The 27,695-nt window shown below is 45.2% G+C and overlaps 1 protein-coding gene across 1 annotated transcript in view; it reads left to right on the forward strand.

Moving 5' to 3' along the window:
- The window catches only part of CFAP61 (cilia and flagella associated protein 61), a 172,523-nt gene that overhangs the window by 51,182 nt on the left and 93,646 nt on the right, over positions 1-27,695 (forward strand). The window contains exons 17-18 of the mRNA XM_048515371.1: positions 4,615-4,749; positions 26,627-26,754. Of these exons, the coding sequence (XP_048371328.1) occupies positions 4,615-4,749; positions 26,627-26,754 (263 nt within the window). The remainder of the gene's footprint in view (positions 1-4,614; positions 4,750-26,626; positions 26,755-27,695) is intronic.

A 27,695-nucleotide genomic window follows, 5' to 3' on the forward strand; every position in this document is an offset into this window, starting at 1 on the left:
GCACAGGATGATTTCCATGTTCCACTACACAGTGAGATTGTTTTACTGGTAGTTCTGCTATAAAATGTACTGGCCTGTACATCCATTTGTTCAAGCATAGAATGGAATGTTTTCCTGTGTTTCTCCCCATTCCTGCAGTCCCTTCTGATTTATGGAAAGGTGGTTCCCAGGTTTGTAGGACCTGCTCAGAAGAGTAGACTGTGTGGTTGAAAAGCTGGAATGAGGAGGCCCATGTTAACAAACTCCCTTCCTCCCTATAGCAGAGCTGAGCATTTGGAGGAGGGCAGAGGAGCTGTTTCACTCTCTGCTTCACAGGTGTCAAACTCGCGGCCCTCCAGATGTTCATGAAGGTTCATGAGCTACAATTCCCATCAGCTCTTGCCAGCCTAGCCAATGTTCGTGTTGGGAGGGACTGATGGGAATTGCAGTTCATGAACATCTGGAGGGCCACGAGTTTGACACCCCGGTAGTACTTCTCACATCTGCCCACTGATCCATGCAGCTGTTCCCCCGCACAGGTCCTGCAACCTGAGAACAATCTTTTTGAGGGTCAGGAGGCAGGAATAGAGAGGAAAGTGGGGACATTCTGTGCACAGAAGGATGGATATAGGCCAGCAGAGCTGCTGCTATATTTAATGGTAGAGTGGCTGCTCAAGCACAGCACAGAATCATAACATTAGAAGAGCTTTACTTTGTTGTCTAACCTAACCCAATTCTTGAAGTCAGGGTATTTGGTAGCAAACCCATTGATATTGCCATGAGCTGTTTCTCCAACCTTTTTTTTTTTCAAAATCCTAAGGCACAGGTGTCAAACTTGCGGCCCTCCAGATGTTATGGACTACAGTTCCCATCACCCCCTGCCAGCATGATGCAGGCAGGGATGATGGGAGCTGTAGTCCATAACATCTGGAGGTCCGCGAGTTTCACACCTATGTCCTAAGGGAAGAAGATTTTGATCCATGGCGTAGTGGTTAAGAGCAGGTGCACTCTAATCTGGAGGAACTGGGTTTGATTCCCTGCTCTGCTGCCTGAGCTGTGGAGGCTTATCTGGAGAATTCACACGCCAGCTGGGTGACCTTGGGCTAGTCACAGTTCATCTGAGCTCTCTCAGCCCTCACAGGGTGTTTGTGGGGGGAGGGGATGGAAAGGAGTTTGTAAGCCCCTTTGAGTGGGGAATAAGACATGGGGAATAAGACATTCAATAAGACAGTTTCCTTACAGGAGAGAAAGGGGGGCTTATAAGTCCAACTCTTCTTCCTCTTCTTCTTCTTCTTCTTCTTCTTCTTCTTCTTCTTCTTCTTCTTCTTCTTCTTCTTCTTCTTCTTCTTCTTCTTCTTCTTCTTCCTCTTCCTCTTCTTCCTCTTCTTCCTCTTCTTCTTCTTCTTCTTCTTCTTCTTCCTCTTCCTCTTCTTCCTCTTCTTCTTCTTCTTCTTCTTCTTCTTCTTCTTCTTCTTCTTCTTCTTCTTCTTCTTCTTCTTCTTCTTCTTCTTCTTCTTCTTCTTCTTCTTCTTCTTCTTCCATGGTTCCATTAAAATAACATTCTTGGGCCCAACCTTCAGTTTTATTCAATAGGCATCTTATTCCGTCTAAAATTGTGTGTTAAAATCCATCCCATTCCTCCCCCTCGCTTGTAATAAAAGAAGGAATGTTGAACTATTTCCCTTTATATGCAGAATTTTTAGTATGGATGTGAAGAGCTTTTTGTATAGAATGTACCCTTTCAGAAAATGTTGAAACCTTTTAGTTGAGTGGTGGAGCCTATCAAAGACTAAACAACCCTTTCTAAGTAAGAACAGTGGAACCTAATTTACATAAACGAATGGTACAAATTGCCAAATGGTCACATAGTCTATCAACAATATGGTTACCCTTATACCATTGCTAGGAAATCTGTTACAATCTGTCACCTGGCCATTGCAAGATTTATTTTTACAGGCATTGTGCCCAACCTCGGTAACATAGAGGTGTAGAGATGTTAAAATCTTTATTTCACCAAACATAATTTCTTCCTCTCACATATGTTGTGTCCTTTATTAGTCAGACATCTGTAAGCATCAGTTTTGAGGGGGCTTGAGGAAAACTCAATTATTAGCACTGTCTGAATTTGGATTTTGTACAAGCACACTCCTATTCCCTCTTAAAGCAGCAGTGGTGTAGTGGTTGAGAGCAGATGTACTCTAATCTGGAGGAACGGGGTTTGATTCCCTGCTCTGCCACTTGAGCTGTGGAGGCTTATCTGGGCAATTCAGATTAGCCTGTGCACTCCAACACACACCATCTGGGTGACCTTGGGCTAGTCACAGTTCTTCTTAGCCCCACCTACCTCGCAGGGTGTTTGTTGTCAGGCAGGGGGAGGAAAAGGAGTTTGTAAACCCCTTTGAGTCTACTTACAGGAGAGAAAGGGGGGATAGAAATCCAACTCTTCTTCTTAAATTCACTCAGTTGATGCATTTTGTAAGCTTGGGAGCCAGAAGGAATCAAGAAGCATCAAACTAATTATCATTTGCCCAACAGTCACAGGGTTGGGGTGCATTCAGGGTTTAGAAAGGTTGAAGCTATTGGTTTCCCTTTGGAATCACTCCTTATGCTCACAAAGGTGGAAGCCTTCAGACTAGTTAAGAATAGGCTCTTGGATCTTGATTTTCATAATTTGACTCGTGCTGCTAAGACAACCTGTTCTCCGACTACATTATTAATCCCATGCGAGCGTGGAATTATGGCAGCATATCTTCGTCTGCTGATTAATCCCACCCAGAGGAGAGCCTTGGCTACTGCAAGATGTAATGTGCTGCCATCATCTCTCCTGGAGGGAAGATTCAAGAATATGGAACGTTCTAAAAAAGTTTGTTCATGTGATTTGATTTCGGTTGAAACACTTGACCATTCTCTGTTTGTATGCCCTAAATACAATAAGATACGCATGAAATACATGAATTCCATTTTCTTGCAATGTTCTCAGTGGCATGAGTGTTATAAGATACCCAATCTCTTGAACAGCTCTGATGTGCTCTTTTGTGAAACTGTTGCAAATTCTTTACTGGAAATTAGTAATTTTAACTGCATTTCTTCAACTTCGTTTTGTTTTAAAATATTGTCCTGTTTTGTATGCCAATAAAGGCTTGTGTGTGTGGGTGCATTCAGGGGAAACCCACATATTCCCTTGAATGCGCATGTGTTTCCCTAGCAGGCCCAATAGTGCCCCCTTGAGATTGTTTTGGGTTGGGAAAACGACACACGAGGAAGCTGAAGCCCCTTTGCCATGTGTATCATGGTCTTATCCTAACTGAGATAAGATCACGATACACACAAGAATGTGGGGAACCCATTAACTCCTTTGTGTTATATCTGATATGCAGTGAGTACCCACCTTTAACCTGTGTGATGTGTTAAGAGGCAAAGTTCACCAAGAGCAGGGGTCGGCAACCTTTACCACCCAAGGAGCTATTTGGACCTGTTTTCCATGGCCCCGAAGATCTACCGAGCTGGAGTGGTTGCTCTCCAGTTCGTCCCCTCCACTCACCTTTCCTTCCAGTGCTGGGAGGCGGAGGCACTGGGCAGAGGGGGAATGGCAACTGCAGCCTGCCCGGTGCCACCACCTCTTGCGCTGCGGGAGGCAGCGGCGCCAGGCAGAGGGGGGACTGCCGGCTGGGAGCTGGGAGCAAGGGGGGGCGGCAGTCGGGCACCCTCGACCCTGCCCATGTCGATGATGACGTGGGCAGGGTTGAGGGCTCCCAAAGAGGGCGCCCTGAGAACTGGTCACGTGGGGGGCGATTTTGTCTGCAGACTTATCTCTGTGATACACCTCTGAAGATGCCAGTCACAGATGCAGGCAAAACATTAGGAACAAAATCTACCAGACCACGGCCACACAGCCCAGAAAACCCACCACAACCAACTAAGACTTTCCATTCACAAGAAGATTGGGTGTGTGTGTGTGTGTTGTTTTGTGTCATATCATCTCTATTTTAACAGCAGGTTGAATGTGCCAATGACTGTTGCAAAAAATTTAGTGTCCTTTATTTTGTAATATCGCTCCTTCTTTTAAACGGTAACTTCTCTGCTGTGTTTAAGCTGAACCGGTGGTGCGATAAAGGAGTTTTTAATTCTATATGGATGAAAATATGAGGATTTCCCCCCCTTCCCCCTTCATGTTTATGATAGTTCATTAACATTCCTCATTTGGATAAAAGCAACAATCCGTATGCTTCCCCCCCATATAATTGTTTAACCCTCCATTCGCCAAGCAACTGGAGGCAATCAGCAATCACGTAAACGCTGCTTAATGAGGTCAGGTGAAGATGATTTATGATTGCGGTACAGGAAAGCGTCCTTTGGGGAGCTCCTTGTGCGGCAGAATCCCATAAACCAAACCACTTGTTTATCTGTCATTCCCACCGAGATGGTAATGCAGTTACTCTCATAATTGTCTTCATTAGCGTTGGGAATTAGCTGCCATCCATTCCTCCGCTCTCAGCATGTTTATTTCTTTGCTGATATTTCTCTCGGATTTAATCAAGGGGATAAAGGATGCTTCTCTTCCCAGAGTCCGGCTGCAGACATCTGCGGTGTGCTCTTCTGACATTCTCTCTTGCTAAAATAGAGCTTGTCTTTCAGTTCCAGAATCCCTGCGCCCATTCCCTGACATCTGCCCTTCATTACATGGTTCCCGTGCGACCGAGACGACAGATTGTCTATCCCCTGGAAAAACTTGGCATAAACGCTCCATCGAAGCAGGTCTCTAAGGATCAGGTGGGTAACAGAAGCAGCAGGAAGCAAAAGGCAGAGCGCCCGCTGAATGTGGGATTTGGCAGATGGGGCGATATTACTGTCTTAACGTTGGTGGCCTGCTCCTTAATTACCTCGAACCGGGTGCTCGTGGCCTTCCAGCGGCAGCCTGGGCTTTTCTGAGCGTGCATTTCAAATTGAGAAATTTGCAAGCAGCAGCCTTTAAATTATTCAGTGTGTCATTTGGAAATAGGGATGCCATTTTGTACCGTTAGCAGATTTGCAGTTTGATCCTTCGCAGGACCCAGATCTGCCCTTGTGATTCTGCCCAGAAGATTTCAGAGGAAAATAGTTTTTCCTGCTTTTTTCACAGGATATTTCTATCAGTTTTTTTAAATGGAAAAATCAGGGGGTTTTGGTGAGTGCCAATTTGGTTCCCTTCAGCAGGAGGTCTGTTGGTACACAGCTGCTGGAAGGGAGCTGCAGACTCCAAAGTTTGTAGCAAATTATTTTATTCTTCCAACTTTTGCATTCCAGTCGCATATGATTATTAGCACATATTGTTTAGATGTGTGGTCAATTTCTTCCTGGATGCTTGCATAAAAGCTTTCAATTTCATGTATACTCTTCCCCAGTAGCTACTTGAGTACCATGTGACCGAGGGATACTATCTTCCAGCACTATATCTTTTGTCATTTTGGGTTGTCTCATGATAGGTTTTTTGAAGTAAAGGTTGGTCAGAAGTGGTTGACCATTGGCTTCTTTGGCACAGTACCAACTAGGCCAGGGGTCTCTCTGCCTTTAGACACGATCTCCCCTGACTGAATCTGAGGACTGACACCATTTGTGTGTTACAAGCTCTCAAGCTGCTTTCAAGATCTTTCTGATCTGTTCAAAATCTCCCCTCTGCCTTTCTGACCGGCTTTTCCTGCTTTTATATCAGCCAGCGCACCCTATCTGTGGCTCCTGGCTACTGCATCTCAGCCAGCCAATCAGGTTTCGCTCTGGTTAACACCTGGTGCTCTTGCTCTGGCTGAACTAAAATTAACCAATTTAAAAGCCTAGTCCATCACAGATACCCTTCCATTCTCTTTTCCAGGCAGCAGGCCAATAGTGATAAGTTCTACAAAGAAGTTTATTGCCTGGACGAGGCTATGTCCAAATTCCCTCCCAGGGGAGTTTCCTCGTTCCCTGGTTCCCTCATCTAACTACACACTGTCAGGTTCACCTGCCATGTTTCACTCACCTAGCTCCTTACTCCACTCCCAGGAGATGCTTCCCAACTAATAACTTAGGGAGGAGTTCAGACCAATGCCTCTTTCCTTGTCTCTGCAAACCCAAAGGAAATCCCTCTCCAGATAGGGCCACCGCTGTGCCTAATACCCCACTCTGGATCAATTGGTGACCTTTAGGCCAGTTCCTGAAATCAGCTTGATTCAACCTCCCACGCTACCTGGCCACACCCTCCTGGGATCAGGTTGCTCCAGCTGACCCTTTGAGTTGCATCATGTCATTTTCTGAATGACTTCAAATTCTGATGCTATTGCATCACTGATACCAACAAACAAAACCTCAAAGATCCCCAGAAGTAGTTAGAGGAACAAAACAGTGCTGAATAGTATTCATACAACAATCAAAAGTATGGTAAAGTATACTCCCCCCCCCCACACTCACACACTAATTTGTTTTGCAGTATTGCATGTGTTAATATCAAGGAGTACACCAGCATTAAAGGACATTCGGTGAAGCCTTATGCATAAATATTTCTATATAAATAATTTCAGATAGAAACAGGGAACAAAAGGCCACGGGGCGGGGGTGGGTTAATTGTTGCTTGCTCTGCCAGATCTTCTACACCAACTCAGCTGCAATGCAGCAGCTGGGCCACCGAGACTAGACTCTTCATTGCCACACCCACAACAGCTGCTGACCACATGGTGGCTATTGCCACCAGCTGACCCACCTCAACATTTTCCCCCCTGTGGCTTGGGAGGGGGTTTGTGACAGCAGCCTGAGCCATAACCCTACCTTGAGCTCTGGTATGGGGCACAACAGCATATAAGACACACTACCTGGCCCGATGCTACTACCTGTGACTGGGGATACCAGCGCACGGCGGAGAATGTAATTCCCAGGGTGCCCTACGTTACAGTCTTTGACATCCTGAGAACTGAGAATTTTCCATTATGCACTGATAGTCTCAGTTATTGATGAAACAGTAACACCCTGGGTAAGGGGTGTACTGACTAGTTGACCTACTGGCTTGCCTGTCACACTGCAGCAGAGTAGGAAGATAATTGGGAACTGAATGATGTTTCCAATAATATCAGTAAGATTGGGATAAAGTTCTGAGCACTCATAATCGGGGTCAGGATAATCTGATGTACACTGAAGTGAGCCCATGATGGACGGTTCCTTCACTAGTTAACATGACAGCCACCACCTGGAAGCAGGGAATCCCCAGCTCTGGCGAAATGGGGATCATTCCCATACTACTGGAGCAAAGAGTCCTGGAAAACTGAAGGAGAGGCCAGCAGTGGCGTAGCACCAAGGGGCCGGGGGGTACGCAATGCACCAGGCGTGCGCCAGTCTGGGGGTGTGTGGTGGGGGCACAGGGTGTATGTGTGCCTTGGGTGCAATTTCCCCTAGCTCTGGCCCTGGAGGCCAGTGGGCATAAAAAGTGGCCATCCAAGAAGACACTGGGAGGCGGGGTGGGAGAGAAGACCGAACAGTTGCTGTTCGACAAAGAGCCAACCTGTGGACCATCGAAGGACCCCAATCAACAAATCCTGCCTGCTCCACCACGAAGCAGTGCCAGCAGACACCAGTACGAAGCCTTCCCAAGCTGAGGAAGCTTTTGGCAATATTTTCATAATTGATTTAGCCGTCTTTTTGGCGAGCAGAAGGAGAAACAACAGCCCTGAAGTATATAATAAAACTGGACAGCTGGAGAGCAAGCAAGAAATAATAAAGAGTGAATAATGGCTGGTCAGAAACAAGAAGTAATTCAGCAGATGTATGGCATTTTTATTCTACTTCATGGAACAGTTATTCTTGTTAATTATATCACCTAGTCTAGGCTTATACTCATAATTACATAATTACACAAAACAGATGGATAGCAGAATGCTCCCAGATGGTGAGAATGCAAACAAGTCAATAATATATAAGCATTTAAGATATAATTATAAAAATAATTATAGTTTCCTGCTCTCCAACTAATTGTACATGTTGCATAAAAAAATAACACTCTTGAAAATGCATTGTGAAAATTACAATTTTTTTCATATTAAATATATCAATTTTAAAATGAGAACAGTTCAAAAGAGTTAATTTGCAGAAGACAGCAAAGAGATCAATGAACAAATGATGTGTTTTGTTAACAGTAGAAGCTCCTGGAAAAAATCATTTTTCTACCCTCAGTAAGATTTTTTTTTTTTTTTCCAATTCCAAAGCCTTTATTGGCATTATAAATTACAGAGTTAGTAAAAAGGTGCATTTATCTACTAACTGAGACATTCAAATATTAAAATACATTAAAACAGCGTTGAACATTCACAACATTCATGCACACATAAAATAATTTAGCCATTGCTACTATGTAGGCAATGATTGCATACTACCAAATAGTTCCTCAAAAAAACTTTAACATTCTACATACAAGATCCACAGGAACCCGTTGAGGTAGAAAATTCATAACAGATGGTAGCCCTAACATCGTTTGGAAGCTCTCTATCAATGGACAGATGTATATAGAAGTAACGACTTCGTTACACTGGACATTCCAATAGTACATGTTGAACAGTCTCAACAACGGCCATATTACACTGGCTTAACCTGTTCTCATATGGAGTGTTATTATACCTGCCAAGAGTCATAGCGTTAGGCAGAGCGTTAAAAGCGAGCCAAAGTGTATGCTCTGCGATGTTTGGGAGTTGCACAAAATGTACAAATAAAGTTGGCACAATGGTCTGATGTCGGGACAATTCCCAAGGCCTGTCGGAGAGCAGCTTTTCCCCCCCTCCTGCACCATTCCCAGTTTCTCTCTTTTCGAGCTAAAACAGATTTGATTTCATTTTGAATTCTGATGCTTGCAGGCATAGTTTGGAACTGTGGTCAGCACTGTTAAGCCCACATGTTGTTAAGTTTCTTATCTATGTCAGCCAACCATTTCCACAGAAGCAGATTCTGATAAGAGTTGATGTATAAAGCTAATGTGGGTTTGGAGCTCAAAATGAATTGGGTCCAAATGCTTAAATGTTCTTGTCCATGCCATCAATTCCATGCTATTTTGTCCCAGATTTCTCTACGTAGGGATTGTCATAGGGGACACACCTTGAGTGACCCTAAAATTCTTATGGCAAAAGTATGCCTGTACTGACTCAAAAAGGTGATTTAATTTGGGTGTGAAATCCCATATTGGGGCTCCGTATAATAGCTGAGGGATTATCTTTGCATTGAAGATTTTTTCCAGTGCAGAAATGAGGGACAAATTGGTGTCACTTTAGAATATAGAAAAAATCGAGAAGAATGCGGCTGCAGCGTTCACCTTAGCCTTTGTTCTCTACTTGTTTTGCTGTGGGGGACCCAAGATAGGTTATGTAGCTGAATAAGATTCCCTAGATATCTAAACTGGCTTACACTTGCTCCTAGGACATGGTTGTTCACTTTCCAGCTGTATTTGCGCCCTAGATTTTGCAAAGATCATAACTTTTGACTTGTCATAGTGGCGTCCAAGCTTATTTACACATGACAATAATCTGCACTGCAGTTTAGTAAGAGCGTTTTTAAAGCCTACTTGGGAGAGGATGACAAAAAGAACAGCTGATCGATCTGCATAGAGCAGAGGGTAGATATATGTAGGGAACCTAAGCGTGGTGGATGGCCATCGATTTTGGTTAAGGTTGCAGGGAAGTCATGAAAGAAATGAATATAAAATATAGACTGGGTGCCAGTGGGCAACCTTGTTTAACCCCAACTATTAACCTTAATTGATTCTGTTAACGTGCCATCTCTTGGAGTTCTTATTTGTAGAGTTGTATTAGGTAGTCAGAGCAGCTTTAATTAGAGCTAAAAGTCTCTGTTCCATGTTTAGAGGATTTGCTTAATTTATACCATAACAGTTCCCTATCTACCGAGTCCAAAGGCACCCTTCAGAATCTAGAAAAGCAGCATAAAGCTTGCTGTATTACTTGTGCCGTATTTGCTTGCAAGATGTTGGAGAATTAGACAGTGATCTAGAGTGGAATTACACTACTGCCACCGAAACCCGATTTGCTCTGGGCCGAGTAGCTGGGTGTTGGTCTTATCCCAGCTCTTTAATTTTTTCAGTAAAATAATTAGCATACAATTTGCCTACGATAGATAAAAGGCTGATCGGCCTATAATTAGAGGGACACTGGGGGTCTCCTTTTTTGTAGAGGGGTACAACGATCGCCTTTAGCCAGTCCTTGGGAATCATTAAAGATTTGTTGATGCATGTAAATAATGAGGCCAGCACTGGAGCCCACCAGTCTGGATCCAGTAAGATTTTGATGGATGGCACTGTATGCCAATGGGATTCCAGTACATTTTCTTTTCTTAAAAAAAAAAAAAAAGCAGCAAAGAAAAACAGAAGTCATAATAACTTTCATTAAGACCAACCAAAATTACATTTAAAAGGCCGATCGCCCACCAGCACAGAGGAGCGCGATGGGACAGGAAGCGCGTTGGGGCAAGAAATATCTTCCTGATATACTCCCTGTTTGTGGTGTGCCGAGAGAGGAGGTGTGACGGGGCAAGATTTGTTGCCATGATGTTCTTCCTCTTGCTCAGCGTTTGCTTCTCACTTTCCCCAGGGGAAGCGAGAGCACTTCTGGCAACTTTTCACACCAGAGTGCGGTGAGGCCAGGGAACTCTGGCAATTGGTAATCGGCCAAAAGGTTCTCTTTGGACTTTTGCTTTGGAACAAAGCCGCTATTTATAATCTTCTTGTAATTTGATATCAGCAGCTATTTCAGACTAATACTGAGAACCATAGAAAGACCTACAGAAGATTTCAACAGAAGATGGAAGATATGGGATAGAATAGGGGTGGTTAACCTACAGTGCTCCAGATAATTCACACTCGCCACCCTCCCAACCATCTACCAACATCCATTATGCTGTATCCAGTCCCCTAGTGACCTAGAACAGACAGTTCCATTGGGGAATCCTTGAAGGAAAGCTGCTGGGCAGTAACAGTAGTGGAAGGTGACACTGGTAGAGGATCTTTCATAGACAACCGCAGTGCCACCATAGCTAATCCTAGTTCAGGGGTCTGCAACCTGCGGCTCTCCAGATATTCATGGACTACAGTTCCCACCAGCCCCTGCCAGCATGGCCAATTGGCCTGTATTCTCAAAGAGATCTCAAGGACTGAGAGGAAAGAGCCACCAGAAGCTAGGAGGCCTGGCGGTGGTGGAAAACAAGAGGGAAGCTTATCTCACAGGGACACTCCTAAGACCAGACAGAGGTCTTGGCTATTGTCTCATGAGAAGGCCACCCCAGATACTAGTGCCGCAGAGCCCACGCGGGTGTGTTTATCTTAACTGGCAGAGTTAAGTGTGGGTTTAGTGAAACCCGGGAGCTTAATCTGTCCCAAGCCAGTGTGAGTTCCCTTTGGAGTTAAGGGTGGGAGTTTTAGGAGAGTGTTCAGAACCATGTGGAGAACATTTACCCTAAACTAAGACACCTGAGCGTGTGTGAAACAATAAGTGAAGTAATCTGTGAAACTGAAACAGCCATATTTAAGGGAAGCCTATATCTTGTAAGTGAAACAGCCATTGAAGAGAAACTGCATTTGCTCTGTAACATCTAAGTAAATATCTGCCTAAATATCTACCTTCGCACCGCCCAGAGCCCTTCGGGGATCGGGCGGTATACAAATTAAATAAATAAATAAATAAATAAATAAATAAACCAGAAACGCTTAAGTACCTTTCAGTGATAATGACCTGAGAAGAAAGCTTATAAAATAAAATCTAGTTTTGTTTTATCTTTCAAAAAGCCTCTCTAAGTTCCCTGTTTTTACCTCAGAATTGGTGGCAGCTTATTATTAGTCTTCCTGACAGGATTTTTGACAAAAGGGCTTGAGTGAGTACATGAGTGGGGAGTGCTTAGGCCAACTACAGCTATCAAACATCTCCCCCCCCCACCCCGCAACATGCTTCCCCTCTGCTGGGCCTCTGTCTCTCTTCAGGGGGAATAGGAGGTGTTGCAGTATCCCCTTCCCACCTGGTCAGAGCCGTCAGTTACACACGAGTCTCTGCAATCAACTGGATTAAACAACGGCAAGGATAATTATAGGGACAGCAAGGCCAAAAATGAAGTATTAGACGATGACAAGAAACCTGGTGCAGAAACGGCGTGAATGTGTCGGAGTGTCCAAAATTGCAGGTGAAAGGAGGTAGTTTTTAACAGTTCCCAAAAATGAACCCAAAATGAGGAAAGTGGTTTTGGCTCAGCCCCCTGAGTAAGGACTAATGCAATAATTGTATCATGTTTACTCAGAGGTAAGTCCTACTGAGTTCAGCAGGATTTACCGCCTGATAAACATTACTAGAATTGATGTCTCAAAAGAAGAATGAAAGGGAGGGGGGGGGGAGAGAATTTCATATATTTTTGTACGTGAGATCATGTAGAAACCAGCATGGTCTAAATTTATGATTTAATGCAGCGAAGGGGCAGAGATGGATTTTCCTCAGAGCCGCTGGTGTTCCGTGTCCTGTTGTGCATAAAGCAGTCCTTTGTTAATGATTTACGTAGAACATGCAGGGGTGAAAATCGGTTATTTATTCTGCTGTCCCTCCTCCCCGCACTGCTGATGACTTTATAGCACTCACAGTCATGCAAACACTTCTATTCTGAGCCGATAGCTAATCATAAATTTCCTCACTGTAAATGTCAGCGGGTTTTGTGTTTTGCTGCCATTACATCTTGTTTGGAAGCAGGAGCGTTACCCAATTACGGGGCGGCACCAGATGGCATCATTAACAGGAATGCTCTGAATGTTTACTGTTTACGTGCCTGGGTGAAATTAAAAGTGAGCTGACCTATCTTCGGTTGAAAATCGTGATGTCAGTAGCGTACAGGTGTTAATGTTGTTTGCCGTAAGGCAGAATATTCATTCTGGCCTGCTAAGCTGGCGTTTGTTTTCTTCTTCTATAACCTTTAATACGAATTGTTCAGGTGGATACCATGCTGGGCGTGAGAGCTACTTGGAACAGGAAGATAAATATTGTATTACTTGACACTACCCCAAGCATTACTACACGCATGTTACAAATAACTGTACCCCACTGCTTAGATGTGCGGTGCTGATTATTTTCAGTATACGTTAAGGCTGTGAAGCATTTCAAGATAGATTTGTAGGTTTGGATCCCACAGATCTGTTGCGCAACTTGAGGTGTTTTTCTCTGGTGGAAGGAGTCTGGGGGCCCCTCCCCCCACAAGGCAGGGGGTTCCAAGAGGCGGTCCATGGGATCCGTCTTGATAGTTCAGGCCAGTTTGGGTTAAAGGACGATGGCAGCATATTTTTTAAACTTGGTTTATGTATCAGATGCTTGTGGACCTACTTTTAGTCCTACTTTTAAAGGCATGGGAAGGTAGCTGTGAATTGCATTATTGAAGGCTTTTATGGCCGGAATCCACTGGGCGTTTTGGATTTTCCAGGCTGTGTGGCCATGATCTGGTTGTTTTTGCTCCTAACATTTTGCCTGCATCTGTGGCTGGCATCTTCAGAGGCATGTCATTGTAAGATGTGTTTCTCTGAAGATACCAGACCACGGCCACGCAGCCTGGAAAACCCACAACAGCTAGCTGTGACTAGATAGGCCAAAAGCACAGGATACAACTGGAATCTAGTCTGGGCATCCTGCAGAGTTGTGGCAGGTTGGATTCCATCAAATGGATTCTGGGTCCCAGTAGGGCTTGGGTCTGCAACCTGCGGCTCTCCAGATGTTCATGGACTACAATTCCCATCAGCCCCAGCCAATTGGTCAGAGTCGGTCTTCAGGTCATCCCACAGAGCAAAATCTGAATCTTTCCCCAGCTTAAGGAGCCTTCCTCTAGTTTGAACGGTTTTTCCTTCAACAGAAAGGATAGAAGTTCAATCTTAAACGATTGTCCTCTTTGAAGCCCTTTGAGGTCAATGGGCTTAGAATGGCATCACACAGTTCAGGATTGCACTAAGTCCAGTGAAAATTCCTCAGGCTCAACAAAGGGTTCTTAGGCTGGTGGAACGTCCTCCAGACTAAGGTAGGATACCACCCAACAGGTATATGTGGCTTAATCTAATTTTCCACAAAATTAATTTGGCATCCATGCAGTGGTGGGAACCAAAAATTTTAGTAACAGGTTCCCTCGCCAGCCCCCCCCCTCAGCAAAGGGGGCAGAGAAGCAAGCCTTTATTGGCATAGAAAAGGGGGCAGAGGCATACCTAGGCAAACCTGAGCCCTGGGCAGAACCTGAGTTGGATGCCGCCCCCCCATGGGCAGCCACCCCACCACGACCCCCCCAAATTTTTTTGCACCAGGTCATTTCTAAATCATCATCACATTATAGAAAATGCCCCAACTCACAAATCTGAACACAGCAATGGTGAAACACACAGGTTCTTTGATAGAGACTGGTGAGATAAAAGGTACGAAAGGCTGAGAATCAATGAATTGCAGTACCTGGAAGGGATTAACCCAGTTCAGGGAGTTACATTATTAGTCACAACTGCTATATGGAACCTTCACGTCCAAAGGCAGGATGCCTCTCGGGGAGGCGAGGGCGTGGAGACGGAAAAGCGGACCCAATTAGTAACCCCCTCTCGGCACACACAAATAATTAGTAACCCACTCTTGGGAACTGGTGAGAACCTGCTGGATCCCACCTCTGCATCCATGCAGGGCCAGAGCAAGGGGGAACTGCGCTTGGGGCACACGTGCGTCCTGCACCCCTGCCGGCCCTACAAAGCTAGGAAATTGGAGAAGAAGCCAGGACACTAAATAGGTGAATGAAAGGTGTCAGGACTTGGAGGTTGTGGGGAGACAGAAGTTGCAGTTGGCCCTGAGTCAATGAAACGTGGGGCATGAGAAATGGGGAGCATTGAGAATCACGGGGAGTGGAGCCGAGCATGTGTGGGGCAGCCAGCCGCCCATGTCTGTGCCTGAGGTGCATTTCACAACCCAGGGAGAACTGCCGAGTGACTCAGTGGTATGGTTTCCATAGTTACGCCTCCACAGCGTCGTTTGCTTTGCAGCAGATGGCACAAAACATCCCAGACTTGGAAAGATTTGGTGCCATTTCCTGCCTCCTAACAGGCCTCGCCTCCTCTCATTTTCTCTGATGCGCCAGAGCGTCGGCGCTCTCAGAGAACCCACGGGCCACCCAGTAGTGCGTATTTTGCTTGGAGCAGGTTGAAATAAGCGTGTGTATTCTGGTGAGCCACTCTGCTTTGTCCCACTGACTTGGAATTCAGCAACCACAGTGGCCTTCATGCTGCAGCATCTCTGACGCATTCCTGTGCTTGATCAATCTGACAGATTTGGTTCACATCTGGTCCTCATTCTCTCTCTTGTATGGAATTAGATCTCCTCTCTAATTCCAACCGTCACCAGGTTTAGAAAGGCGAGAGGAAGAAGAATCCCCAAAATAAAAGGAAGGGATAACCCCATCCAAAGAAGAAGCAACGGGGGCATATCACAGCTTCTAGAAAAGGCCAGCTGACATGATATCATAAGTGGCATGATGTGGTTACCCAAACATAGGGGTGTCCCCCTCTGGCACTTCAGATGTTCAGGGACAACAATTCCCATCAGCCCCTGCTGGCATGGCCAATTGGCCATGAACGTCTGAAGCGCCAGAGTTGGAAATTGGTCATGCCAGCAGGGGCTGATGGGAATTGTAGTCCATGAACATCTGAAGCGCCAGAGTTGGACACCTCTGCCCTAACACTAAGCACTGTATATTACAAAAATAGTAAGTAGTGTTGCAGGAAAAAGGGTTTGGGGAGGGGAGGGTTGTCTGGAAGGGAAAAAATATCCCTTCCCTTGGAGCAGATGGACACCTCTGCCCTAACACTAAGCACTGTATATTACAAAAATAGTAAGTAGTGTTGCAGGAAAAAGGGTTTGGGGAGGGGAGGGTTGTCTGGAAGGGAAAAAATATCCCTTCCCTTGGAACAAAGGCTTCATGATGTAATATACCTAGGCCCCTTCCGCACATGCAAAATAATGCGTTTTCAAACCACTTTCACAACTGTTTGCAAGTGGATTTTGCCATTCCGCACAGCTTCAAAGAGCACTGAAAGCAGTTTGAAAGTGCATTATTCTGCATGTGCGGAATGAGCCCTAGTGATGCTATTTACTTCCATGAAAAGCTTCAGCTGCCCGTTTTTTGTTCACTCAGGCCTCTGTTCCAGTGGTGTACACCAAGGGGGCTGGTGTGTGTGTGACTCACCGGGCGCCCCCTGTTGCAGGGGCGTGGTGGGGGCATGGCAGGGGTACAGGTCGCACACATGCCCCAGGCGCCGTTCCACCTCACTACATCTCTGTTCTGTTCAAAAGGCAAGACTTTCCCCCCAAAGCATGCTGATAATTCCATGGGAGGGAGAAAGATGCCGTTGGATGGTTGGGAGGAGAAAGAGGGCAGCAGAGACAGGAAGGTTGTGAAGGAAGGTGAACATGGCAACGGGAGGTAGGTGAGCCCATGGAGAGCAAATGAGGACCAGCAAAGTGAGGATAGGACACCCCTCTCCCACCGCCGTCTTGCAGCGGCAGGGTTGTTGTTGTTGGAGTTCTTTTCCCCTATTAGATGCACAGTCTGTTTTTTTGCTTTTGCAGGGCAGCGTGCCTCGATCTGGATAGCCCCGGATGTAAATTTACTTTCGTCTTTCCGTGAGTCAGAGCATAGCTTGATCTCATCAGATTTCAGAAGCTAAGCCAGGTTGCTCTTGGCAAGTATTTGGGTGGGAGACCTCCAAGGTCATGACGCAGAGGAATGGAAAAAACATCTTGAAAAGGAGTCACCATCAGTTCCGATGCGACTCGATGGCAAAAAAAAAAGAGAGAGAAAATCCCATCCACAAAATAGAAAGTTCCTCTCAACAGTATTTGGCAGAATGCAATAGACCAGTGTTTCCCAACCTTTTCAAGGTCAGGGTACCTTGACCTCACTCTTCATATCTCACGGTACCCCACCTTCCCCTCCCATTGCCCCTGCTTGCCACACACCCCACCTTCCCCTCCCAGGGTGAAGGGAAGCACTGGGGGTGGGTGGGTGCTGACCTTGTGGCAGGCCCTGCCCCATGGGCCAGCTCCATGTCCTTGCTGGCGCCGGTGGGAGACACCACAAAAATGAGGGGGGGCGGTAGTGTTGCCACGGTACCCCTGGGACATGCTCACGGCACCCCAGGGTACCACGGAACCCTGGTTGAGAATGGCTGCAATAGACAGATGCAGAGGTTTCCAAGTTTCAGAATGCACATTAGAGTCCAGTGGTGGTGAACCTTTGGCACTCCAGATGTTCTGGACTACAATTCCCATCAGCCCCTGCCAGCATGGCCAATTGGTCATGCTGGTAGGGGCTGATGGGAATTGTAGTCCACAACATCCGGAGTGCCAAAGGTTCGCCACCACGGTGTTAGAGAGATGGAATGTAGAGGTGACTGGTCATTGGTGTAATTCGACTCCAGACCTATCAAATTTTGCTACACTGATGTAATACCCCGGCAATCCTTGCACTGCAGCTGCAAAAATTTTGCTTAAAATTGTCCGGTCAGAGGAACTTAACCCAAAATCTGATACTGCTGTCCTGTTAAACCACCCTTGCTCTCCCACTTCGCTATCAACCCTCAAAACCTAACTAAGGCTCCTTCCGCACATGCAAAATAATGCACTTTCAAACTACTTTCAGTGCTCTTTGAAGCTGTGCGGAATAGCAAAATCCACTTGCAAACAGTTGTGAAAGTGGTTTGAAAACGCATTATTGTGCGTGTGCGGAAGTGGCCTAAATCTTAAAACTAAACTGAGTGAACCTTCCTCTGCAGCAGCTTCCTCTACAGCAGTGGCGTAGGAGGTTAAGAGCTCGTGTATCTAATCTGGAGGAACTGGGTTTGATTCCCAGCTCTGCCGCCTGAGCTGCGGAGGCTTATCTGGGGAATTCAGATTAGCCTGTACACTCCCACACACACCAGCTGGGTGACCTTGGGCTAGTCACAGCTTCTCGGAGCTCTCTCAGCCCCAGCTACCTCACAGGGTGTTTGTTGGGGGGGGGGGAAGGGCAAGGAGATTGTCAGCCCCTTTGAGTCTCCTGCAGGAGAGAAAAGGGAGATATAAATCCAAACTCCTCCTCCTCCTCCTCCTCCTCCTCCTCCTTCTTCTTCTTCTTCTTCTTCTTCTTCTTCAGAGCTTGACTTTGTCCTAGTGCAGTGGTGGCGAACCTATGGCACTCCAGATGTTCATAGACTACAATTCCCATGAGCCCCTGCCAGCATTGGCTGATGGGAATTGTAGTCCATGGACTTCTGGAGAGCCGCAGGTTGCAGACCCCTGGTCTAAATAAACAAACAGTAGGAGAAAGCTGGTTTTTCTTCTCCTGTCGGTAAGCAACCAGCGCACCTTCCTCAGCTTTCCCTATCGCTGGTACACACTGTTCCTTGCTGCCTCTGTGTTCCAGAGACTGCAGGCAGACACAACAATCCATTAACATCGCATCAAACATTCCGTTACTCGTCTCATTCATAAAATAACCGTCTTCATTCAGAAAAAGTGTTTTTGAATTTCAAAGATGTTACAACCATCCTACTCTTGGCAGGGGGTATTTCAAAATTAACTCTTTAAATGCTAAAAAAAATTAAATATTTTTAATTTTAAAACTTTTTAGAAGTAGGATAGTATAAAAGTGTTCTGGTGCCACATAAAAATAAATAGAAAAAACTGGTCATAGCATTTACTTCTTTTAAGAAATACCTCTCCAGAAAAAAAACAACCCCAGATCACAATGTTATAAGTGTTGTTCTGGCAAATATTTCCAGTAATATGGAACCCCCAGATCTACAGAGAAAAACTGGCAGAGGAAGATGGCATCTTTTCTAACAGTCTGCATGCTTCCCAGATGGCTTCTGCCTATGTGGTGTTAATGCCAGTGAATATTGTTAGAAGCACTCCGCTACTCGCAGTGGCCCACCAGATGCCTTGGGGAGCTCACATGCAGGATGTGAAAGCAATGGCCTTCTGCTGCTGCTGCTCCCGATCACCTGGTCTGCTAAGGCATTTGCAATCTCAAGGAGGATCAAGATTGATAGCCATAGATTGACTTCTCCATAAATCTGTTAAAAGGGGCTTGGACAGATTTATGGAGAAGTCGATCTATGGCTCCGATTCTTGATCCTCCTTGATCTGAGATTGCAAATACCTTAGCAGACTAGGTGCATGTGAGCTCCCCAAGGCACCTGGTGGGCCACTGCGAGTAGCAGAGTGCTGGACTAGATGGATTCTGGTCTGATCCAGCAGGCTTTTATGTTCTTGTGCTGCACCAGTCTGCATTGTTTAATATTGTAAGAGAAACAATGGCAGTGGGAAAGTCTCATGTACGAACTCCACTGAAATGAATGGGAACGGTTCTCATAAAGCTCCAGTTCATGTAAATAAGGCAGATTCCAAAGACTTTCCTTCTGGATCGTGTCTGCAAAGATCCAGATTCCTTCCAGTTATAAGGGGTTTAGATACCAAGTCAGCTTCAGTAGAGCACTGCAGAAAGATCCCTGTTTTGCAAACGTAACAGATAATTGGTTGCTGTGGTTTTAAGCCATCATCCAAGACCCAGCATAGTGTGATGGTTAAGAGCGGTGGACTCTAATCTGGAGAATCAGGTTTGATTCCTCACTCCCCCACATGAAGCCTGCTGGGTGCCCTTGGTGCCCCACAGTTCTCTCAGAACTCTCGCATCCCCACCTACCTCCTGTTGTGGGGAGGGGAAGGAAAAGAGTTTGTAAGTCACTTCTTAGAGAAAAGCAAGGTATAAAAACCGACTCTTTTTTCTATCTTGGGGCATTTGCGGGAATATTTTAAGGATCCCACTTAATTCAGACTAATCTTACCTGATTAGTAAGGTGCAGCAGTGGTGTAGAAGGTTAAGAGCTCGTGTATCTAATCTGGAGGAACCAGGTTTGATTCCCAGCTCTGCTGCCTGAGCTGCGGAGGCTTATCTGGGGAATTCAGATTAGCCTGGGCACTCCCACACACGCCAGCTGGGTGACCTTGGGCTAGTCACAGCTTCTCGGAGCTCTCTCAGCCCCACCTACCTCACAGGGTGTTTGTTGTGAGGGGGGAAGGGCAAGGAGATTGTCAGCCCCTTTGAGTCTCCTGCAGGAGAGAAAGGGGGGGTATAAATCCAAACTCTTCTTCTTCTTCTTCTTCTTCTTCTGATGTTGGCCACTGGATGTCATTATAACACTACGAAACCTCCATCAGAGGACATAGGCATGTTTGATGATAGAAACAAGAAGAAGGAAGGAGGAAGGATTCTTGAGCAGAGTGCCCTTTTAATAGGTCAATTATCCTTTTCTATGCAGAAATGTGTTTCTTGTGTTGTGGACGACACCTACGTCCCTTCAGCCTCTCCTGTGGCAGGCGTGGGCATCCTAACTGTATTTGGCTTTGGCAACGCGCGTTTATGTTTGATGTCCATGTGCAATACCTTTTGCTGTGGGAAACACTTGCGCGATGCTGGTGTCGCCAAAAGCAATGGAGGCATGAGGTGCTGCTGTTATTCATCATTTTTAAAGGCTAAAAGGAGTCCCGGAGAACCTTTGAAGGCTAACATTTACCGCAGCATAGAAATTCCTGAGATTATTATGGCCTTTTGACCCCATTATTTTTTGCTTTCTTCTGAGGACAAAAGTTTCTCTTCATGTTACGCTGCCACAAAAGCCTTTGCTCCAATAAAATCTGTCAGCTTTGTTGTTGTTGTTTTCTTCCAACAGATTATCATGGCCACCTTGCTGGCATTTTAAGGACTGTAAAAGTTCTAGGAGTTATAGAAGGAGAAGGAGAAGAAGAAGAAGAAGGAGAAGGAGAAGAAGAAGAAGAAGAAGAAGGAGAAGGAGAAGAAGAAGAAGAAGAAGGAGAAGAAGAAGGAGAAGGAGAAGGAGAAGAAGAAGGAGAAGGAGAAGGAGAAGGAGAAGAAGAAGAAGAAGAAGGAGAAGGAGAAGAAGAAGAAGAAGAAGGAGGAGGAGGAGGAGAAGGAGAAGGAGAAGGAGAAGGAGAAGGAGAAGAAGAAGAAGAAGAAGAAGAAGAAGAAGAAGAAGAAGAAGAAGAAGAAGAAGAAGAAGAAGAAGAAGAAGAAGAAGAAGAAGAAAGGAGGAGGAGTTTGGATTTATATCCCCCCTTTCTCTCCTGTAGGAGACTCAAAGGGACTGACAATCTCCTTGCCCTTCCCCCCCTCACAACAAACACCCTGTGAGGTAGGTGGGGCTGAGAGAGCTCCGAGAAGCTGTGACAAGGTCACCCAGCTGGCGTGTGTGGGAGTCCACAGGCTAATCTAGTTCACCAGATAAGCCTCCACAGCTCGGGCTGCAGAGCTGGGAATCGAACCCGGTTCCTCCAGATTAGATACACGAGCTCTTAACCTCCTACTCCACTGCTGCTCTAAGCAAAACACCAGCATTCGGTTTTGTTGCATCCCTTGATAGTTAAATTGCAATTTTGATGATTATTTTAAAATATTAAAATTCAAAGCAATCAAGAACTTCTCCCAATGTTTACACAATTCAAATTGTTCCTCAATTATTGAAAATGTATAAAGGCACAAAAATAGAAAAAAAATGGTCCAGTTGAAGAATAAGTGCATGTTTAAATGAATTGTCATGTGCTCTATTGGCATACAATATGTACCGTCTGAATAGTACAAAGGTTCCGCTGTACAATTGTGTTAGATCCAGCACAGTGTTTCCATGGGCACAAGGACTGCCACCTGTTGCAGGTTACTTTTGCAGTTCTCCTCTCCTGTTGCAGCTTGAAATGCCCCCAGCCCTGTTCCTGGGGCCCCCTCTCCCCAGAAGTATAATTTCAGGGGGCATATTCAGGGAGCAGCAGTGGTGTAGGAGGCTAAGAGCTCGTGTATCTAATCTGGAGGAACCGGGTTTGATTCCCAGTTCTGCCGCCTGAGCTGTGGAGGCTTATCTGGGGAATTCAGATTAGCCTGTACACTCCCACACACGCCAGCTGGGTGACCTTGGGCTAGTCACAGTTCCTCAGAGCTCTCTCAGCCCCACCCAACTCACAGGATGTTTGTTGGGGGGGGGAAGGGCAAGGAGATTGTAAGCCCCTTTGAGTCTCCTGCAGGAGAGAAAGGAGGATATAAATCCAAACTCCTCCTCCTCCTCTTCTCCTTCTCCTTCTCCTTCTCCTCCTCCTCCTCCTCCTCCTCCTCCTCTCTGCCTTGGTTTTTTTTTCAGTGCAATTACTGGGTAGCAAGGCTAAAATTCCCCAGGTACCAGAAACTGAGTGCTTTTTTGTTGTTGTTGTCCTGGTGGCAGCAGAAGTTTGTGCAGAAACGGCTCAAATGGCATCACAGAGGCCCAGTCTTTGCCATCTGAAAGTATTATTAAAATCTGGCGGAAGCACAAAATATTAAGATGAGTACTCTAGATGTGTTGTCAAGTTGATCTGCCTATGGAACAGTAGCATGCATTATCAACATTGTAGCGTGTCCTTTCCTGTCCTTTCCTGTCCTTTTTTCCCTGTTGTCTTTAAAGTAAATAAATATAAAAATGGGGGTGGTGTGGTTTCTGGGCTGTGTGGCCCTGTTCTAGCAGCATTTTCTCCTGACGTTTCGCCTGCATCCATGGCTGGCCTCTTCAGAGGATCCTCTGAAGAGGCCAGCCACAGAATCTGTGCATATCAGAACACAATACTACTAAGAACGCATTTTTAACCACACAACCAGCTCTAACCAATGATTCCGGCCGTGAAAGCCTTCGACAATATAAACATTATTTTATTGTCTTATATATCTATTAAACTGTACTGCTTCCTGTAATTCTAGGCAGATATTTAGCTGGCTATAACAAGCAGTCAAATGTATCCTTTAGATCACAGGTGTCAAACTCGCGGCCCTCCAGATGTTCATGAACTACAATTCCCATCAGCCCTTGCCAGCATAGCCAATGCTCATGTTGGGAGGGACTGATGGGAATTGTAGTTCATGAACATCTGGAGGGCCGCAAGTTTGACACCCTTGCTTTAGATGAGTAATTTTTAAAAGGTCTGCAGGCTGGCATGTGTTTGGCCATCACAGGTACCTACCTACTGGATAACAACCACGACGAATGATGATGACGCACTTCCCTCTTTCCGCACCTGCAACTATTTCCTCCCCTTTCATATTCTTTTTAATATGGTAAAGGAGCTGCAGGCTTCTTTTTAAAAGGTATAAATGCCACTTTTACCTGCTCCTTCAGAGGTGGAGTCTTCAGTGAAATGTGGCTGATAGAAGACTCTTTCATTTAATGGGGGCTTTTGCCTTGGCTGATCAGGCTGTGTTGAAAATATCCATCATTATGTGCTTTTTCTGAACCCTGGCGTGGGCCTCTTAGGGCACAAACAGATGTGACAAAAATCATGGATGTCTTTTTCATCTAGAAGAAGAAGAAGAAGAAGAAGAAGGAGAAGAAGAAGGAGAAGAAGAAGAAGAAGAGAAGGAGGAGGAGGAGGAGGAGGAGGAGGAGGGGGAGTTTGGATTTATATCCCCCCTTTCTCTCCTGCAGGAGACTCAAAGGGGCTTACAATCTCCTTGCCCTTCCCTCCTCACAACAAACACCCTGTGAGGTGGGTGGGGCTGAGAGAGCTCCGAGAAGCTGTGACTAGCCCAAGGTCACCCAGCTGGCGTCCCAGCTGGTGTGTGTGGGAGTGTACAGGCTAATCTGAATTCCCCAGATAAGCCTCCACAGGTCAAGTGATAGAGCTGGGAATCAAACCCGGTTCCTCCAGATTAGATACACGAGCTCTTAACCTCCTACGCCACTGCTGCTCCAAGCGCAAACCTCTGTGCATGTCCAGCCCCGACTCACATGGCTGCTATTCGAATCAGGGCCACGCATGTGGGAATGTGGCCTTTTGCAGATGCACAGTTTAATCAGCCTGGTCACATCTGTTTTTGCTCTTTTGGGGGGTCATTTTGTGCAGACAGGTTTGAGTGCTTTTTGCCAAGCAAACCTGTTTTCTTTAGACCGATGCAGACAAAACTGTAAAATATAAAGTAGCACAATATGCAGTTCTTAGGTGGATTCCGCATGGGCCAAAAACAGTGGTGTGAAAACTGTGTACAGTGGTTTAAAATGGTGGGATTCAGTAGGTTCACACTATTTCGGCAGAACCAGTTGTTAAAATGGTGCTTGTACACAACCAGTTGTTAAATTATTGTGAATCCCACCACCAGAATTGATTGTTGGATTATTATCCTGTTTCCCCAAAAATAAGACATCCCCTGAAAATAAGACATAGTAGAGGTTTTGCTGAAGTGCCAAATATAAAGCATCCCCTGAAAGTAAGACGTAGCAAAGTTTTTGTTTGGAAGCATGCCCGTCGAACAGAATACCAGAGCATGCAACTGGGGAGCGGAAAAATAAGACATCCCCTGAAAATAAGACATAGTGCATCATTGGGAGCAAATATTAATATAAGACACTGTCATATTTTCAGGGAAACACGGTAGGTGTCAAACTCGTGCCCCTCCAGATGTTATGGTCTACAGTTCCCATCATCCCCTGCCATGTTGGGAAAATTTAGTCTATAGCATCTGGAGGGGCGTGAGTTTGACACCTGTGAATTATTTGAATCCCACCTCTGTTTACACCGTTTTTACACCTCTCTTTTTGGCCCACGCGGAATCCACCTTACTGTTTGCTCAAGAATGAGATGTTGAGCTTGAGGAGTCATTAAGACTGATGACCAAGTTCTGTTCATCCTACTGACCAGGTTTTAATGGCATAAAATGAAATTGCGCTTCACCACTTCTTGAAGAAATTCGACAAAATTCATTTGCCAACAAATTAAGTCAGACGTCTTGGGATTAGGGAACAGAGCTCCTTGCTATGAATCAGGTGCCTGCCAATACTTTGGCTCCAGTTGGCTCCATTTCCTGAGGCCGCCATTTTGGGTTACTTCTCACCACTCTCAACATTCCAAAGGTGCTCGCAGACTCAAAAATGTTGGAGATCCCGGTATAGATGGGTTATTGATAAAGACCTAGCACTTCTTTTTCAGTAAACAAAAATTGGGTGCCCAAATACTGTACATCAAGGTAAAGATGACTGTTAATGCCCAAAATTTTTGTAAAAGTTGTGACAGAAAAATCACCGACATATTCTTTATTCATTACTTTCAGGATCCGGGATGCAGTGTAACATAGGATGAGCTTTATTAACTATTTACATAATTCAGAAATCAGTATTAGAAGGAGTGGAACTGACTTGCTGATTCGGCAATAACTGCTTATCTGCTCTGACCCTCTAGGACAGTGGTGGCGAACCTTTGGCACTCCAGATGTTATGGACTACAATTCCCACCAGACCCTGCCAGCATGGCTGATGGGAATTGTAGTCCATACATCCAGAGTGCCAAAGGTTCACCACCACGGCTCTAGGATCCATATAATGTTAAAATCATAGTGTTTTCACAATCACTTTTTGTTGTTTTATGATTGTTTTATGATTGTTTTATGATTCTTTGATTCTTTGATGCCTGTTTCTTCCCACCTTGATATGGTGGTTCAAACTGTGATAGATGTGGAAAATTGGCGATTATTGTACTGGTCCAAAAAAACGCTCTAAGAAAATGATGACTTTTGCTGGAAAACACGTCACTAGCACTACTGAGGTTTGAAATGGATCTCATTTATGTTATGATTGAAGCTATGCATACTGTGACAGATCATTGGTTGAGACCAGGGGTCCCCAAACTATGGCCCAGGGGCCAAATGTGGCCCCCTGAAGGCATTTATCCAGCCCGCCAGGCATGGCAGCGATGGCTCCATTCATGTGCAGTGGGGACTCCGAGGGAGAGGAGGAACCGGCCCCAACGGCTGTTGATTGCAGTTACATGATGGCACCCCCAAATCTCCATGCATTTTCTGACCCAGAGTTGGAAACCTTACATGTGGCAATGCCTGCTCCGCCCTTCCCTCTCGGCTACTCCATGTGTTGCTCTCAGGCTTTCTGTTCCGCCTCACTCCCATTGGCATCAGCCAGGCTGGCAAATCGCTCGCTGGCTGCTAGGGAGGAAAGAACCCAGGAAGATACCTGATCCTGGGTTAGATGGAATGCTTCATTGGGAAAGTTCTGCTTTTTTTTTTACAGGGGAAGGTATTCCACAGCCTCCCCAACAATATTTGGAGCCCACCCTGCACTTGACATACTTTGGTCACTGTTCTAAAAATAGACCATGACAGAAAGGCTGAAAGGTGAAATCAAACATTTTACAATCATTTGTGCATAGGAATTTGTACATAGTTTTTTTTAGTCCCGCCCTCCAACAGTCTGAGGGACAGTGAACTGGCCCCCTGTTTAAAAAGTTTGGGGACCCCTGGTTGAGACAGTTTGCAGGAATATTGAATCATTTTGGAGAACGTGTTCTTTTCTTTTCCTCGGGAGTCGATTATATCCCAAGCCACTTAATAAACTTCATCATTCATTGATTTTATAGGACTTTGATGGCAACCACTTCAAGAAGTCAATATGTCCTTTCCTTTAGATATGAATTTGAAGGTTAGAGTTCTATGTGACAGGAAGATCATTTTAAATTTAGGCCTCTGGCCAGTGCTGTTGAAAATTGTTGATGGGTTCCCTACATTTTGCTTGGGTTAAAAAAAAAAGATTTAAAAACGTCTTTTACAGGCAAAGTACGCTTTGAACCACTTCAATCGGAAGCTATCCCTGGAGCCTAAAGTGTCTGTCAATGCTAGAATAGTCGTGGTTGGTGCATCAAATGTTGGAATTTCCTTTCTTGAAACCCTAATTTTTTGGTAAGTTTTGAAATGATAAGTGGTTTACAACATTTTAATTTTAACCCTTTCTACTTTACACAGAATTATTCCTGTTGTATTTCTAATTTTGGGGAGTAAGAAAGCTCTGTGGACATATTAATGTACACCCACAGAGTTCTGTCAGAAGGAATTCTGACTGTGCAGCAAACATGATGCCTGTGGACAGGGGTGGAGCAAGGGGAAATTGTGCCTGGGTTTACTTAACCAAAGTTAAGTAAACTTTGAGAATCCACACCAAAAAACCCTCCCACAACCAGAAGACTTTGGCGGATTCCGCATGAGCGAAAAACAGCGGTGTGAAAACGGTTTGAAAACGGTGTAAACCCTTTTACGCCATTTAAAACCATTTTACACCATTTTCACTCTGCTTTCACACTGCTGTTTTTCACCCATGCAGAATCCACCTTTGGAAAAAAAAAACAATACAAACTCCCTCATATAAACCCCTGGGAGAGACAGGAACAGGGAGTGAGCAAGAGCGTTAAGTAAGAGTTAAGTAAACTGTTACAGCTTGAAGCTGTTAGATGCCCACAATTTTTTAAAAATTTTCTTACAAAAGAGGCAAATGCTAAAAATAGACAAAACCCATTTTAAACCTTCTAAAGAGGAAGTTGTTTTTCCTCATTATTCTTCCAGCCTAATTATTTTACCTCAGCAGTTAGCACCGGAGCAGACAAATATAATTCATTTTCTGGCAGGCCAATTACAGCTGGAGTTTTGAAAGGATTTACATTGAAATGTTGAAAGAGAATCTTCCTCCCTCACTCCCTTTTTAACTTTGCTTGCTGTTTTGGGCAAATCCATTTGAAGCCGAAAACTTTGGGCCTTTCTTCACGCTCAGCTAAATCCTGGTTTTCTTGACAGTCGACCCACAAGTGTAGGAATTGATCTGGGCACGGTTCTTATGCACAGCTGCCCTC

This window comes from Sphaerodactylus townsendi, linkage group LG14 (genome assembly GCF_021028975.2).
Source record: "Sphaerodactylus townsendi isolate TG3544 linkage group LG14, MPM_Stown_v2.3, whole genome shotgun sequence".
Lineage (NCBI taxonomy): Eukaryota > Metazoa > Chordata > Lepidosauria > Squamata > Sphaerodactylidae > Sphaerodactylus > Sphaerodactylus townsendi.